Source organism: Hyla sarda, chromosome 9, assembly GCF_029499605.1.
Source record: "Hyla sarda isolate aHylSar1 chromosome 9, aHylSar1.hap1, whole genome shotgun sequence".
NCBI lineage: Eukaryota > Metazoa > Chordata > Amphibia > Anura > Hylidae > Hyla > Hyla sarda.
In genome coordinates, this window is record NC_079197.1 from 12079146 (window position 1) to 12092911 (window position 13766).

A 13766-nucleotide genomic window follows, 5' to 3' on the forward strand; every position below is an offset into this window, starting at 1 on the left:
ATTTATGTGACTTGTAGTACTTCTTATTAACCTTAGACCTGTGACGGACTTGAGACAGGCCTGACATGTGCTCTTGGGTCTCCTCCCTGTCACAGGGGACCAAAGTGGAGACAAGACTGCCTCTAGCCCCAATTTGCTGAAGGGTGACATGTGACTTCTCACCAACTTTATACAGAATCATAGGAGCATACACACAGAATGTGAAGCAGCACTACAAAAATCCGTAGGGTGCGCTTTAAACCTGATTAGGTTTTCCTCATATAAACAAAAAGCAACCCATGTTCAAGCAGCAACGTTTCAATTCTTCAATAGAATCATCTTCAAGCAGCTGATTATGGGGTCCGACCGATGGAACCCCCCGCGATCTCCTGAACGAGGCCTCGGCAGTCTGCTGGAAGGGGTTGTGCCGATCCCCGCACTGATCCCCGCTGCTTGAAAATCATTCTATTGAAGAATTAAAACGTTGCTGCTTGAACATGGGTTAAATAAATTATTTGAATTATGGGAGCAGATATTTTACCCTTGCACTTCATTTAAAAACAGTGTATGCTATAAACAAAGACATCAGAAATTACATTTCCATAGCAAGACCATTTGAAGGCAAAGACCTGTCCTAGAGCTGGGGACCTTTAAGGGAACCGCAACCCAACAATGTCTGTAGTAGCACAAGGTGATCCCACTCTGGGACTTCACAAACAACTAGACAGACGAGAATGACCTGAGTACTGAACTTCTCTCCTTTATCCCACAGGTCTGACTTTCATCTCCGATCTCTTGTAGGAATAGTTATAACCCTTTCCCGTTCTCCAGTTAATGCCGTCAGCATAGGTTTCATGTTTCCCGGGATGGTAGAATCCATTCAGGTTGGCATAGTGGCAGGCTTTATACCACCAGCCTCCCTTGTGTGAATTCACACAGCTTCCAATATCAACGTCATTGTCTTGGTCCAGGGTGGAGAACTTTATCCCATTATGATACGTCATAGAATCTCCTAGAGCAGGATACAAGTATATAATAGTGAGGTCCATGACTTGTCTATTTCACGCCCATTATTACAGCATTGCTCCTCACCTGCATCACCACCGATAAAGTCTCCAAGTAACAACTTGTATTTCTCACTTTCTTCCATCACTTTGAAAGACTTGTATTTAGCAAAGGAGTTTTTGGTCTCGAAGTCCTGGAGATCAATGCGCAGCTCCCATGTACCTGTGATGGAAGAAGAAGAATTATCTCCAAAAGATTAAGAACTTCCTACATATTGCGTATACATTACACCTATAAGTCTATGTCTACATGTGGGTTTGGAGCTCTGTATGAGAAAAGGGAACTCCGACCACTATAAAAATGTCCTAAAATGATCTATTAAATCTATTAAAGGGTTATTCCACAATTTTAAGTCTGTCCATAGGATAAAGGATAACTAGGTGATCACTGGGATCCTACTGCTGCCTCCACCGATCACCAGAACAGCGGTGAAATGTCCCCACAATGATAGGATTGCACATGTGCAGCCAACGCTCTATTCATTGTCTATGGAGCGGCGCTCGGCAATGTTCGGCTGATGATGATTTACCGGATGAGGTTATCTTGTGGATGTTTTCATTCCCCATCCAGAACTCAGATAGGCGGCTGCCGAATCCCATCTTGTAAGACGCCCAATCACGTAGGAAATCAACAGAACCATCGTAACGTCTCTGGAAGACCTAGAAAGGAATGAACGCTGAGACCTGGACTGTTGTATTTCATGTAGACATCCTAAGTGTACGAACAGTGCGCTACATAAATAATGGGGGTGCTCTACATTAATGCTGTATTACTCTACAATGTCCAATCACAAAACCAAATTCCCTAATTCATATCGGGGTTGGAGAGTTGGGTGTTGGTGTTTTGGAGTCAGACCCCCATCCCCCTATAAAGATCTGCAGGAAGGATCTGGAACATCGATTTTCTCATGTGAGGACGGTAATAAAGTTCATAGTTCAGTAGTTGGCCAAAGGCTTCCACAAGATGAGTGACTGACTTTAGTGATTGACTACAGATGGTTCACACTTATAGGATGCCCCAATTTAATTCTTCTTGGTGGAGTTTAATTCTTACTGTCTGCCCCTCTAACTAATAATCCCAGTAATGATCATTTTAGCTTTAGGGTTCCCCACAAATCATTAATATAGAAGAAAAGACGTACAATCCAGCCGCCCCCGTCGGTGTGCATGTCACATAGGACTCTTAGCGGTTGTTTTCCATCAGGGTATATAATGTACCAGTCACTGAGGGTAAAACCTTTCTCCAGCAGAGATTTACAGTCCCGAGCAGCTGGAAGACACAAGAATAAAGGTAAGTAACAGGAAGAAGCCGGGGAACCTATAAGAACATAGTGGCCCAAATTTACTATTGTGAACCCAACCGGCTTTTCTCAGGTTGTCCAGCAAAATTCAGCCACAAATCTGTGGCCATACGGGTAAGGGACGTGTTCTCACAACCCAACCTATTTACTATTGAATTCACACAAAATCCTGTAAGTAAATGGCTGAAAATTCTTACCAAGAAAAAGTTTTGTCCCCATAGTAAATAGAGGGAATTCTGCGAGTCTGAAACAACATCCCACACTAATAATGACCCAACACTCTTAGTAAATCGGGGCCATTCTTATGTCTTAGTTCTCTGACAGCTGAATGGTTTGGCAGTAGACTCCTGGATCCTTTAGCTGATTTATACATCGCCCTCTCACTATTCCATCATGTGGGCTCTCTACAGGGCGTAACCAGGGTCCTATGGGCTCCAGGGAAAATTGTGTACTTGGGCCCCACCCCATTCTTGCCATATACAGATTTTCCGACGCCTTATAGCTATGTTCACATCTATGTCTGAGATCCCATTCAGGGCCTTTGATGCCGAATCCATATAACCAGACAAAGAACGTAGCATGCAGTATATTTCATGTCCAGTTATAAACCAGTAAAATAATGGACACCAGACAGAAACCAAATGCTTCTTTTTACTGAAACCAAACATTGTATTACAGAGGACTGAACCTAATCCCTGCAATTGTATTGATCTGCCCAAGACATTCAGTAAAGTTTACAGTTATTTTCCGACACCCAGACTACAGAAGTCGTCCTTTACCTGGGACGTGTGTGGGGAACGGCTTTTGTGAAAAGGACAATTTGGGTCCACAGTGGGACGCAGGTTTGCATCACTCAAGCCATGTGACATATAAGGACCAAAACTCTCATAATCAAACATGTGAGCACCACACATTCACTGCTATGGAACTGATGGAAACAACCAAGGGTGATGACATAATTGTCATTGCAGCATTTGGAAATGTCTGGATTAATCGCCTTTTCCCATTACTGGATTGGGGTGAATGAGCCCTCACAGTCTGCCCTATTGTCTCTCAGGTTCTTGTATTTTGTCTTGTTCTCTTTGCTTCATCTCATGATACATCTAACCAGGAGACAATACATAATTGACTAATAGGTAAAAGGAAAGATGTCTTAAGACGTCACTCACTGTACAAAGCTTCCGGAGAGCCTGGATCTCCCTTATCTCCTGTGCACAACAAGAAAGACAATAATTCAGAAATGTTTTATAGATTATCGGTTCCATCGTACAAGAACAGTAGTTTAATGAAACGGAATATTAAGAAAAATCTTTACTAATGAAAACTATCAGATCCTATCACTTTACCTTTTGGTCCTTGAAGCCCTGAAGCACCTCGGTCTCCTGCAGTAAAATAGAAAGAATAAATTATAATATTAAAGAACAAATTGTGGTGTCCTAGAGCAGGGGAATCTTTGCTACTTGAACTCTGTTCGGGTGGTTGTTTTGCCCTAAGGTGCCTGTAATCATAGTTCAAGTCTTTGTATGTCCTGGAATAAAAATATATTTCATTCTGTTTTTCCAGCCCACTGTGCCTTTAATTGCTATGCAAGGGTTAATTGTCTTCTGCTGTAAAAGCTGGTGAGTAGCCACATGTCTCCCTGCAGCCCGTCAGGTGAAATCAGTCTTGTCTCCTCCCTATTCCCCTGGGACAGAGAGGAGACCTAAATTGTTTTAGTTAGTCTGGCTTTTGCCTGAGGTCGGGACTCACCTACAGTCTGTAGTTCCCCACACCTTTAGTGAGGAGCTGTTTCCAGTAATGGAAATGAAGTAGGGGAGAAATTTGGGGCTAAGGAATGGCACAGCTCAATAAGTAATCCTCAGGAATCTGTGGTTTTTGTAAAATAGTATTAATATGTTATTGACACATAGGGCAAAACTCAGTAAGAGCAAGATATGTTTCGGGACATATGTCCCTTCCTCAGTTACAGATGTGCCTGCAGTGTGCCCCACATGGATTAACCTGTATTCGCAGATGGCTTTTCTGCCCAGGGGGTGGAGAGTGGGGGGTTTGAACCCTAGCGCATTGATTATACCAGGAGTTATCAGGTGCGAATTTGGAAAAAGTGTTCAGAATTCACACAGATTTGCTCACAGCCCACACCAGTCACGACCTGGTCTATAAGCCATCATCCTGCTTACATGGGCTGCGCAGGGCATTTATCTTTCAATGCACAAAACACGAAATGAGATGGGGTAAGGGGAGGTTGGAAGCATTGGGGGTAGGAGGAAGAAGGAGGCATTGAGGTAAGGTCAGGGGAGGATGGAGACATTAAGGGGGTTTGCTGCGGGCATTGGGGGGGGGGCGGGGAGAATAAGGGCATGTGCGGAGGGGAGGATGGAGGAATTGAGGGTGGTCAGAAAAGGGTGTAGGCATTGAGGAAGGGTCAGCGGAGGATGGAGACATTAAGGGGTTTTGGGGGAGGATGGAGGCATTGGTACTGGGGGAGGCTGATGACATTTGGGGGACTCTGAAGGCATTCGGGTTGGACTCTGGGTGGGAGTCTGAAGACATTTTGTGTGGGGGTGAGGCTGGAGGCATTTGTGGGGAAAAGGGGAGGATGGTGCTAAAAAGGGAAGCGCAGGTTCTACGGTAAAGATTTGTGGCTGGAAGAAATGGTCATGATGGTCGGGGTCAGATGGAAAAGAAAAGGGAAAGTGACCGACTCCAATCAGAGAAGACGCCATCTGTGAGTCCCTGCATATAGCAGCACTGTAATCTATATAGCCAACAGATATATAGGTATTGTGCATTGTTTTTTAGCCAATTTTTCTCATACCATGAAAATTATTCTGTAGGGAAAAAGAAAATTCTAAGGGTGCCCCGAGCAGAAAACGGTTTGGAAGACAACATGACACTAACCTTTCATCCCTGGTGGCCCATCCTTTCCTGGACTTCCCGGAGGACCTGAATGAAAGCCACACATTTTATATAACATAACATTTTTTTTATATCTATATACAGGGTTGCTGGTGCTTTCTTTGCTGTCCGTCTCCTAGAATGTATGTCGAGATATTGTAGTTGTTCAATCTTATTATTTATTAATATTGACAATAACCATATTTCTTACACTTCCAAGTTTTTGAGCACTTATCAATAGACTATGAAGACAATATGTCACTGACCTGTCACCCCCGGTGGCCCGGCCTTTCCTGGACTTCCAGGAGAACCTGAGTGAAAACCAAACATTACATAAAGTTAAGTTTAATTAATTAGTTCAGTAAAAAGATAAGTTCTTAGTGTAGTATCCCAGGGTGCTATCTGGGGCTGGTATCTTATAGTTCCATGAGTAGAGAACCATGAGTAGAGAACCATGAGTAGAGTATCATGTGTAGAGTATCATGTGTAGAGTATCATGCGTAGAGTACCATGTGTAGAGTACCATGAGTAGAGTACCATGCGTAGAGTACCAAGTGTAGAGTTCCAAGTGTAGAGTACCATGAGTTGAGTACCAAGTGCAGAGTACCATGTGTAGAGTACCATGAGTAGAGTATCATGCGTAGAGTACCATGTGTAGAGTACCATGAGTAGAGTATCATGTGTAGAGTACCATGAGTAGAGTTCCAAGTGTAGAGTACATGTGTAGAGTACCATGTGTAGAGTACCATGAGTAGAGTATCATGCGTAGAGTACCATGTGTAGAGTACCATGAGTAGAGTACCAAGTGTAGAGTACCATGTGTAGAGTACCATGCGTAGAGTACCATGTGTAGAGTATGATGAGTAGAGTATCATGTGTAGAGTACCATGAGTAGAGTTCCAAGTGTAGAGTACATGTGTAGAGTACCATGTGTAGAGTACCATGAGTAGAGTATCATGTGTAGAGTACCATGAGTAGAGTACCAAGTGTAGAGTACCATGAGTAGAGTACCAAGTGTAGAGTACTATGTGTAGAGTACCATGTGTAGAGTACCATGAGTGGAGTATCATGCTTAGAGTACCATGTGTAGAGTATCATGAGTAGAGTATCATGTGTAGAGTACCATGTGTAGAGTACCAAGTGTAGAGTACTATGAGTAGAGTATCATGTGTAGAGTACCAAGTGTAGAGTACCAAGTGTAGAGTACCATGTGTAGAGTATCATGTGTAGAGTACCATGTGTAGAGTAAATTGGAAAATGGTTGCATGGCATGACCCCTGGGCTGAAGAGGAATGCCAAAAGCCAACTGGGGACCCTGGAACTGTGTTCTAAGAACAGGTGTGATTTAAGTTGTGTTATTAATTTGTCATTTCTTTATTAGAACTATAAGTTGTTAGTGGATCCAGTATATGAGACACCGACCTCTTTCTCCTGGTGGTCCACGTTCTCCTTTATCTCCTTGGGTACCTGGGACCCCCGGACATCCTTGAAGAACAGTCATCTGCTCTTTGCCACCTGAAAACACCAACAACTTTCTTCATACATTGATAGGTGCCCCCTTTACACAATATAAGTGTGAGCACGGACTGTGACCTTCTAAGTAGTTTTATCCCTTCATATTGCATATTCTGAGGTGTGATACAAAATTTATCGGAAATTATTTTGTATTTCCTATATTTGGATACATTCACATGTATTTTATTTAACAAAAAATATCCATCAATCTTCAAAATGCCAATAAAAGATACTGAGCAATACCTACCACAGTTGGGATATTCTGGTCTCTGACCCCAGGATATTGACTTACCTGGACATGAGTAGTGTCCCAGTACTGTGCCAGCTACCATACTAAAAAAAGTTGTTGGATGACGGAGAGTTAAAAGGTTTGCTTTATGAATGTGTATATCTGGTACTGAAGAGTTTTGCCAGAGCCACACGTGAGTCTCTCAGCTCTGCTCTTGATGAGGAGACAAGGAAAGTTGGTCTTAGGTTTGCTACTGCTAAGCCTACCTACACATAGGCCACATGTCATCTATAAGTCTACAATCTACAAGACACTCTTCCTGATCTTTGTTCCTTTCCGCACTGTGAGGATATCGTCTTATATTTCTCCTGTTTTGTCTTTGCCAAAGAGGAGAAGTTGAGCAAGGCCCTCTCTGCATTACACTGATCTGTTGTGGGCCATATGGCTGGGTCAGTGCTGCCTGTCTGCCACATCAGGAAGACTTTCCTGCAGATGACGTTTCGAGTGTCGTGTCACAAATGAACGCTAAAGAGTGAGTGAAGTGAAGTCTAGATCTTACACCACAGTGAACCAACCTGTGAAGATCCTCATCCCGGAGTTTCAGTAAATTTGGACTGAGAACTTAAGAAGCAGAAGGCATATACCCCTGTATCCACATCTGCAGTATACATTACACATACACATGATGAATGGAAAAGTTGAAAAGTTTCACAACTTTTCTTTACATAGCGATTGGGTTTGTTTTGGCAGGAATGGACAATTCCTTAAAGGGAAAATATTTGTGGTAACGGGGTTTGATGAGAGCAGATGTTGTTACCCTAGGGGCAGATGGCATTAACCACTTGTATTCGTGACGCCAGGGCGTGGTTTGGCCTATAACCACCCAATGGTATACTGCTGGATCCTGGGCTGGGCACGGGAGCGATAAAGACTCCGACGCCAAGTTACGGACAGCGGTAGCTTTACTGAGGGTAGACAGATGGTAAAGTCTATACAGATCAGCCAGGGCCCAAGGAGGTGACCAGTGACTCAGAGACCTTAAGGGCTTGCTGGGACTTGTAGCAGGACTGGACAATTGAATGCAGACCACGCTGACTTGACAGATGACAGGGACTGACTTGACTTGACTCATAAAGCTGTGACTTTATCTTACTTGACTTGATGGTGGCTGCAGGACTGGACTTTGAGGTCTCCAACACTCTGGACACACACACTGGGCACGACTGACCTCAGCAAAGACTTATCTCCAAAGAGAGAGAAGCTCCACCCAGGGCTTATATGGGGGAGACTAGCCCCCTATGTACAGGGGGGAAACAGGTGCAAGGGGCCCAGGGGACACTGTAGGAGGCTGCCTGACAGGACAGCAAGGGTACGGGGAAATATCTCCCATACTGGGCCACCACATATTTATATAGTGATAGGTGAAAAATGTAACTAGACCCGGTTATATTGAGTGTAAGCTCTTGTGCCCAGAACAAAGCAGGACAGCTTCATGAGACATATGCCGTCTATAGAAACACATGGAGTCACGTACATACAACCTTCATGTGAGCATTACATCAATTACATAGACATAGTGAGGTCTCAAGTGGGTCACATGATATTGTACAGGTTACGGTAGAATAAGTTCTTGAAGGTGTCTGTCACCAAAATAAGTCGTGACTGTCACTTACCTGTACAGGTGTCTTGTGCCCGGCTGCAGACTACGATTGTCCATAGTAGGAGGCCAATGTTCTGTGGGGAGAGGATCATGGTTCCTTCTGTGATCTCTGGTTTTACCTTCTAACACAGCAGAATTTATAGACAAGTGTCCTCTTGGCTTCTATCTACTGACAAAATCTGGGCGGTTAGTTAACGGGAAACAGGGATTCCGGACAATGACCCGTATCGATCTGTAGGGACATAATAAGGCAGGGGGGGGGGGGATCAACTCTTCTGGGTGACACCAAGCCAACTAGGATTAGGTGGGTAAGGGTTAAAGAGAAAGGGGTGAATTTTAGGCCCTCCGGGATGCGTTTGAGTAGGTGAAGGGGGCTCATTGACTCTGGAAGAGTATATGGAGGAAGGGGCAGGACGGCCCCATGTGGTGGCCCAGTGTTACCCCATACTCCTGCTGTCCTGTCAGGCAGCCTCCCTCCAGTGTCCCCTGGGCCCCCCTTACATCTGTCCCCCATGTAAATATGTTTATTATGTATTATACTGTGTAATGTGTGAAGAAAGCGTTGTCACTTTAAGACTGTTTACCATGTGAGTTGTCATGTGATTGTTACCCAGGAGGTATCAGTGACCAGATGACTTAAGGGTGACCAATGGGACCCCACCAGAGTCTCCCCCAAAATTTGTCCTGGGTGGAGCCTCTGCTCTCTCTCTCTCTCTCTTGCTTCCTGCTGAGGTCCAGTCAGTCATCAGTCACAAGTCAAGTCAGTCACAGTCATCATTTGTCAAGTCAACGTGGCCTGCATTAAATTGACCTCATCTACTACAAGTCCCAGCAAGCCCTTAAAGGGGTTATCCAGCATAAGAGGATTTTATTTTGTACCTGGCAGACAGTAACGGACATGCTTAGGAAGGATCTGCGCTTGTCTGGGGCTAAATGGCCATGCTGTGAGATTACCATAACACTGTGGCTAGCTTTCTGTGAACTTGTATTTCCTGTTTTCAGTTTTCTTGTTTGCCTACAAATCCCATGATACCATTTCCCTCCTTCCCACACATCAGCTACCCCACCCATTGAAACATAAATGAGCTGCAGACATGTGGTTTTCAATCAGGGTGCCTCCAGCTGTTGCATTACTTGCAGATTGATCCCTCCACCCATTGAAGCAGACAGGCTCCCTGTCATCAGCTGACTAGTGAGTAAGGTCTCGACCGCATTGCAAGCTGGGAAAAATCCGAGACAACAGTCATTTTGTATGGTGGTAAAAATAAATATTGGGATGAAAATCACAGAAGAATTGTGAGAAAACCGTCACACACAGGTACAGACACTATAATATCAACAACACTAACTTTATTGCCCCTGTAGCATAGTCACATAAAAAAATTCCTGGAATACCCCTTTAAGATCTCTGAGTCACTGGTCACCTCCGTGGTCCCTGGCTGAACTGTATAGACTTTACCACCTGTCTAACCTCAGTAAAACTACCGTTATCTGTAACTTGGCGTCGGAGTCATTATTGCCCCCGTGCCTAGCCCAGGATCCAGCGGTATACCTTCAGGTGACATTGAGGATAAACCACGCCCTGGCGTCACGGATACAAGGGGTTAATGCCATCTGCCCCTAGGGTAATTCTATCCACCCTTTGCATTACACCCCCATACCACACCCATCCTACTGTTATAATACAACCCCCCCCCCCCCCCCTTCTGTTCCAGCACTTTGGAAATGTATCAGTGCTGCCAGGAAGCTAACCACCCTCCTGCCTCCTGCCAGGAAGCTAACCACCCTCCTGCCCTTTGTCTGTTATATATTTATTTGTATGATTGTTTTGTGTTTTACCTTTCCTGTACCAAACCCACCAGCACATCGAAGGGGGGGAGGGATAATGGCAAAAGGCATCAGAGGGAGGGGGAATTATGGCACAGGGGGATTAAGATGGAAGGGGGTAATGATGATTCCCACCTCCATCTTTATCCCCTTGTGCCATTATTCCCCCCTCCCTGTGATCCCCTTTTGCCATATCGGTTAATAATGGCACAAGGGGATTAAGATGGAGGGGCGAATTTATGCACAAGGGGTACCTGGGAACATACTTTCCCCCTTTGGGGGTACAGTCGCGAAAAAGGTTGAGAACCACTGACCTAAAGTGTATGGGCACCGTATAGATGGATGGTATCCCCTGACATGGAGCGCCCCCGCCATTGTAGTATAATACCAGGTGGTGACTTTTTAGTGTTGTTGACAGAACAGCTATAATCCCCTTTATAGCAATGGCCGGGGGGGACTGTGTCCACTGGAAAGACAAACCTAGTAACAACTGGAAAGAAAGTTTGATTGAGAATGAATGAGTATAATATTCATACCATGGATGGAAGGAAGATGACATGGTTCAATATCGATCCATCATTCCGGATAACAGGTCTCATCGGTAACGGAAGACGGAACACAGGGGATTATATAGTTACAAAAAACATATAGAAGAGAGAGGTTTATATGACCCAGATATACGAGAACAGAGAACTGTAGTCCAGCGCAGCTGATCGTACATAAATATTTCTTGCTTTATTCAAACAGGTAGAAACACATCAGGACAGAAGGACAAACAGGAAGTGACGCATTTCGGATGTAGAGAAAACACTTAATCGTACTACTAAGGGTGCTCACTTCCTGTTTGTCCACCTGTCCTGATGGGTTTCTACCTGATCGAATAAAGCTTAAAGCATAAAGAGGGACATTTATCAATGTTTGCTTATGTATTCTTTTTAGTAATTTTTTCCTTACTTTGTTTTTTGCTTATGTGTGATTTACCGTATTTTTCGCCATATAAGACGCACCTTTTCTTCCCCAAAACTGGGGGGGAAAAGTCGGTGCGTCTTATACGGCGAATACACCCCTATCGCGGCGGTCCCTGTGGCCATCAACGGCCGGGACCCGCGGCTAATACAGGACATCACCGATCGCGGTGATGCCCTGTATTAACCCTTCAGACGCGGCGATCAAAGCTGACCGCCGCGTCTGAAGGGAAAGTGACACTAACCCGGCTGTTCAGTGATTTCACCGCGGCGTCCCGAACAGCCCGACTGAATAGCCAGGTTAGTGCTTATAGGACACCGGGAGGGACCTTACCTGCCTCTTCTGTGTCTTCATCCCCTGTATGGCCGGCGCTCTCCTTCCTCGTCATGTGACGGCGACGTACGTGCGTCGGCGTGCGTAAAGATGTGACGACGGCAACGGAGAGCGAGGATACCCCGCCGGCAGCAGAGACGTTCCGGAGCGACGGGAACACGGCGACAGCAATGGAGCGACATCCAGGGCAGCGGTGACGGGTCCGGAGCGGCGGGGACAGGTGAGTATTACCTCCTATGCAGTGGTCTTCAATCTGCGGACCTCCAGATGTTGCAAAACTACAACTCCCAGCATGCCCGGACAGCCAACGGCTGTCCGGGCATGCTGGGAGTTGTAGTTTTGCAACATCTGGAGGTCCGCAGGTTGAAGACCACTATTGGGTTCAAAATCTTTATTTTTTTAGATTTTGCACCTATAAATTGGGTGCGTCTTATACGCCGGTGCGTCCTATAGGGGGTGAAAAATACGGTATTTATCAATTGGTTTCAGCCTGTTGATAATTTTCTTTCACGTAAGCAATTTTTCCTTTTTCTGCTCCATGTTTGAGCTGGAGTAAATGTAGTAAATTTTTAACCTTGTTGCGACTTTTTTTTTTTTGCGCAGTCGCGACTGTCGCAGTTGATAAATACCCGACTAAAGCAAATCCATTTTGAAAAATTTACTACGCAAGCAAGTTTGAATTTTCTTGCTTTTCTTGCTCTTCATGCAAATTGTCGCACGAAAACACACGTAGTCGCAGTTGCGACAATTTTGCAACAATTATAGTGAAGAAAACCTGACTAAACCTGTTGATAAATGTCCATCAAAGTTTTTACGCGCGAGCAGCGACGCCGGACTACAGTTCTTTTATTCCTGTTTTGCTTTTTGCCTTTTTTTACACTAGGACAAGTATTGCTGTACCGATTATTTTGTGTTCTATAAACCTCACCTTGACTTTTGACCCCTCAGGTATTATATGGGGGGAAAAAAATTATAAAAATGTATATGTGCCAGACACTCTGCAATGACAAGGACTAGTATTATCCCAGTTTGTTTTGTCTATTTGCCCTTCATGTTTGCAGTCTTCCTGCTGTGCTGCACTTTGTTCTGTGACAACCGTAGGATTCCTGTAAACCACATGATTTCTCTCTAGTTATAGAAATATATATATAAATATAGTGTCAGTGACCGCACCGCCTCTTCACATCTGTAATTTGCAATGTGATTACTGCAGATAAGGTGAAATCGCTGTCTGTTGGGATCAGAGCTACTGAAGTACATTCCTGATAGGACGGATCGATAACCACGGGCACCCAAGAGCAGGGAGGAAGCTATAGGGCATGCTTGTTAATATAAGAGCCACATTGGATAGACTTCACATACATAAAAATTAAGAATTACATGTAGCAGCCCCCTGTAGGTAGTTGCAGCCCCCTGTAGTAGCAGCAGCAGCCCCTTATACAGCCCCCACAGAAGTTACTTAGCTTCTGCTGCTGCTCACGTCACGTCTGCTACATGAACGCCTGCTCTTAATCTATAATAGGACCACAAATGCCAAGTGCCACTTATAATACAGGGGTCTTCTTATGTGGCACAGGGGCCTCAAGGCTCCCTGAGGCACCAGGGCCTGGATGTGGCTGATACCTGTGTACACCCTATAGCAGTGGTCTCCAACCGGCGGACCTCCAGATGTTGCAAAACTACAACTCCCAGCATGCCCGGACAGCCGTTGGCTGTCCGGGCATGCTGGGAGTTGTGGTTTTGCAACATCTGGAGGTCCGCAGGTTGAAGACCACTGCCCTATAGCAAGGGTGGCCAAACACAGCCCCCCCCCCCCCCCCCACTATATGTAAAGTAGTGACCCCAAATGGGAGGACGTGTTCTTTTTTAGCTCCTTGAATGATAGTTCCTAAGAAGAAGTGAAGCAAAAGAGAACATTTTGGTGATAATTTTATTCAGAAAAAGACAGGTGGCGCTGTATATATATATATATATATATATATATATATATATAT

General features: G+C 44.8%; 1 protein-coding gene across 1 annotated transcript; it reads right to left on the reverse strand.

Moving 5' to 3' along the window:
- Nucleotides 1-529: 529 nt before the first annotated feature.
- Nucleotides 530-7273, reverse strand: LOC130291812 (ficolin-1-like). Its single transcript, XM_056541115.1, has 9 exons — nt 6665-7273; nt 5509-5553; nt 5246-5290; nt 3691-3726; nt 3514-3552; nt 2186-2313; nt 1574-1703; nt 1072-1206; nt 530-991 (listed from the first exon to the last, which is right to left on the reverse strand). The coding sequence occupies exons 1-9, from the start codon at nt 6741-6743 to the stop codon at nt 741-743; spliced, it is 888 nt and encodes a 295-aa protein (XP_056397090.1). The 5' UTR covers nt 6744-7273; the 3' UTR covers nt 530-740.
- Nucleotides 7274-13766: the final 6493 nt, after the last annotated feature.

Bases quoted from the DNA above. Each gene is read 5' to 3' on its own strand.
- LOC130291812 (XM_056541115.1), bottom strand. From the start codon at position 6,743: ATGACTGTTCTTCAAGGATGTCCGGGGGTCCCAGGTACCCAAGGAGAT. The intron at 5,554-6,664 runs GTCGGTGTCTCA...GTTTTCACTCAG, and splicing joins TGGACCACCAGGAGAAAGAG to GTTCTCCTGGAAGTCCAGGA. The intron at 3,727-5,245 runs GTTAGTGTCATG...ATTTTACTGCAG, and splicing joins TGGGCCACCAGGGATGAAAG to GAGACCGAGGTGCTTCAGGG.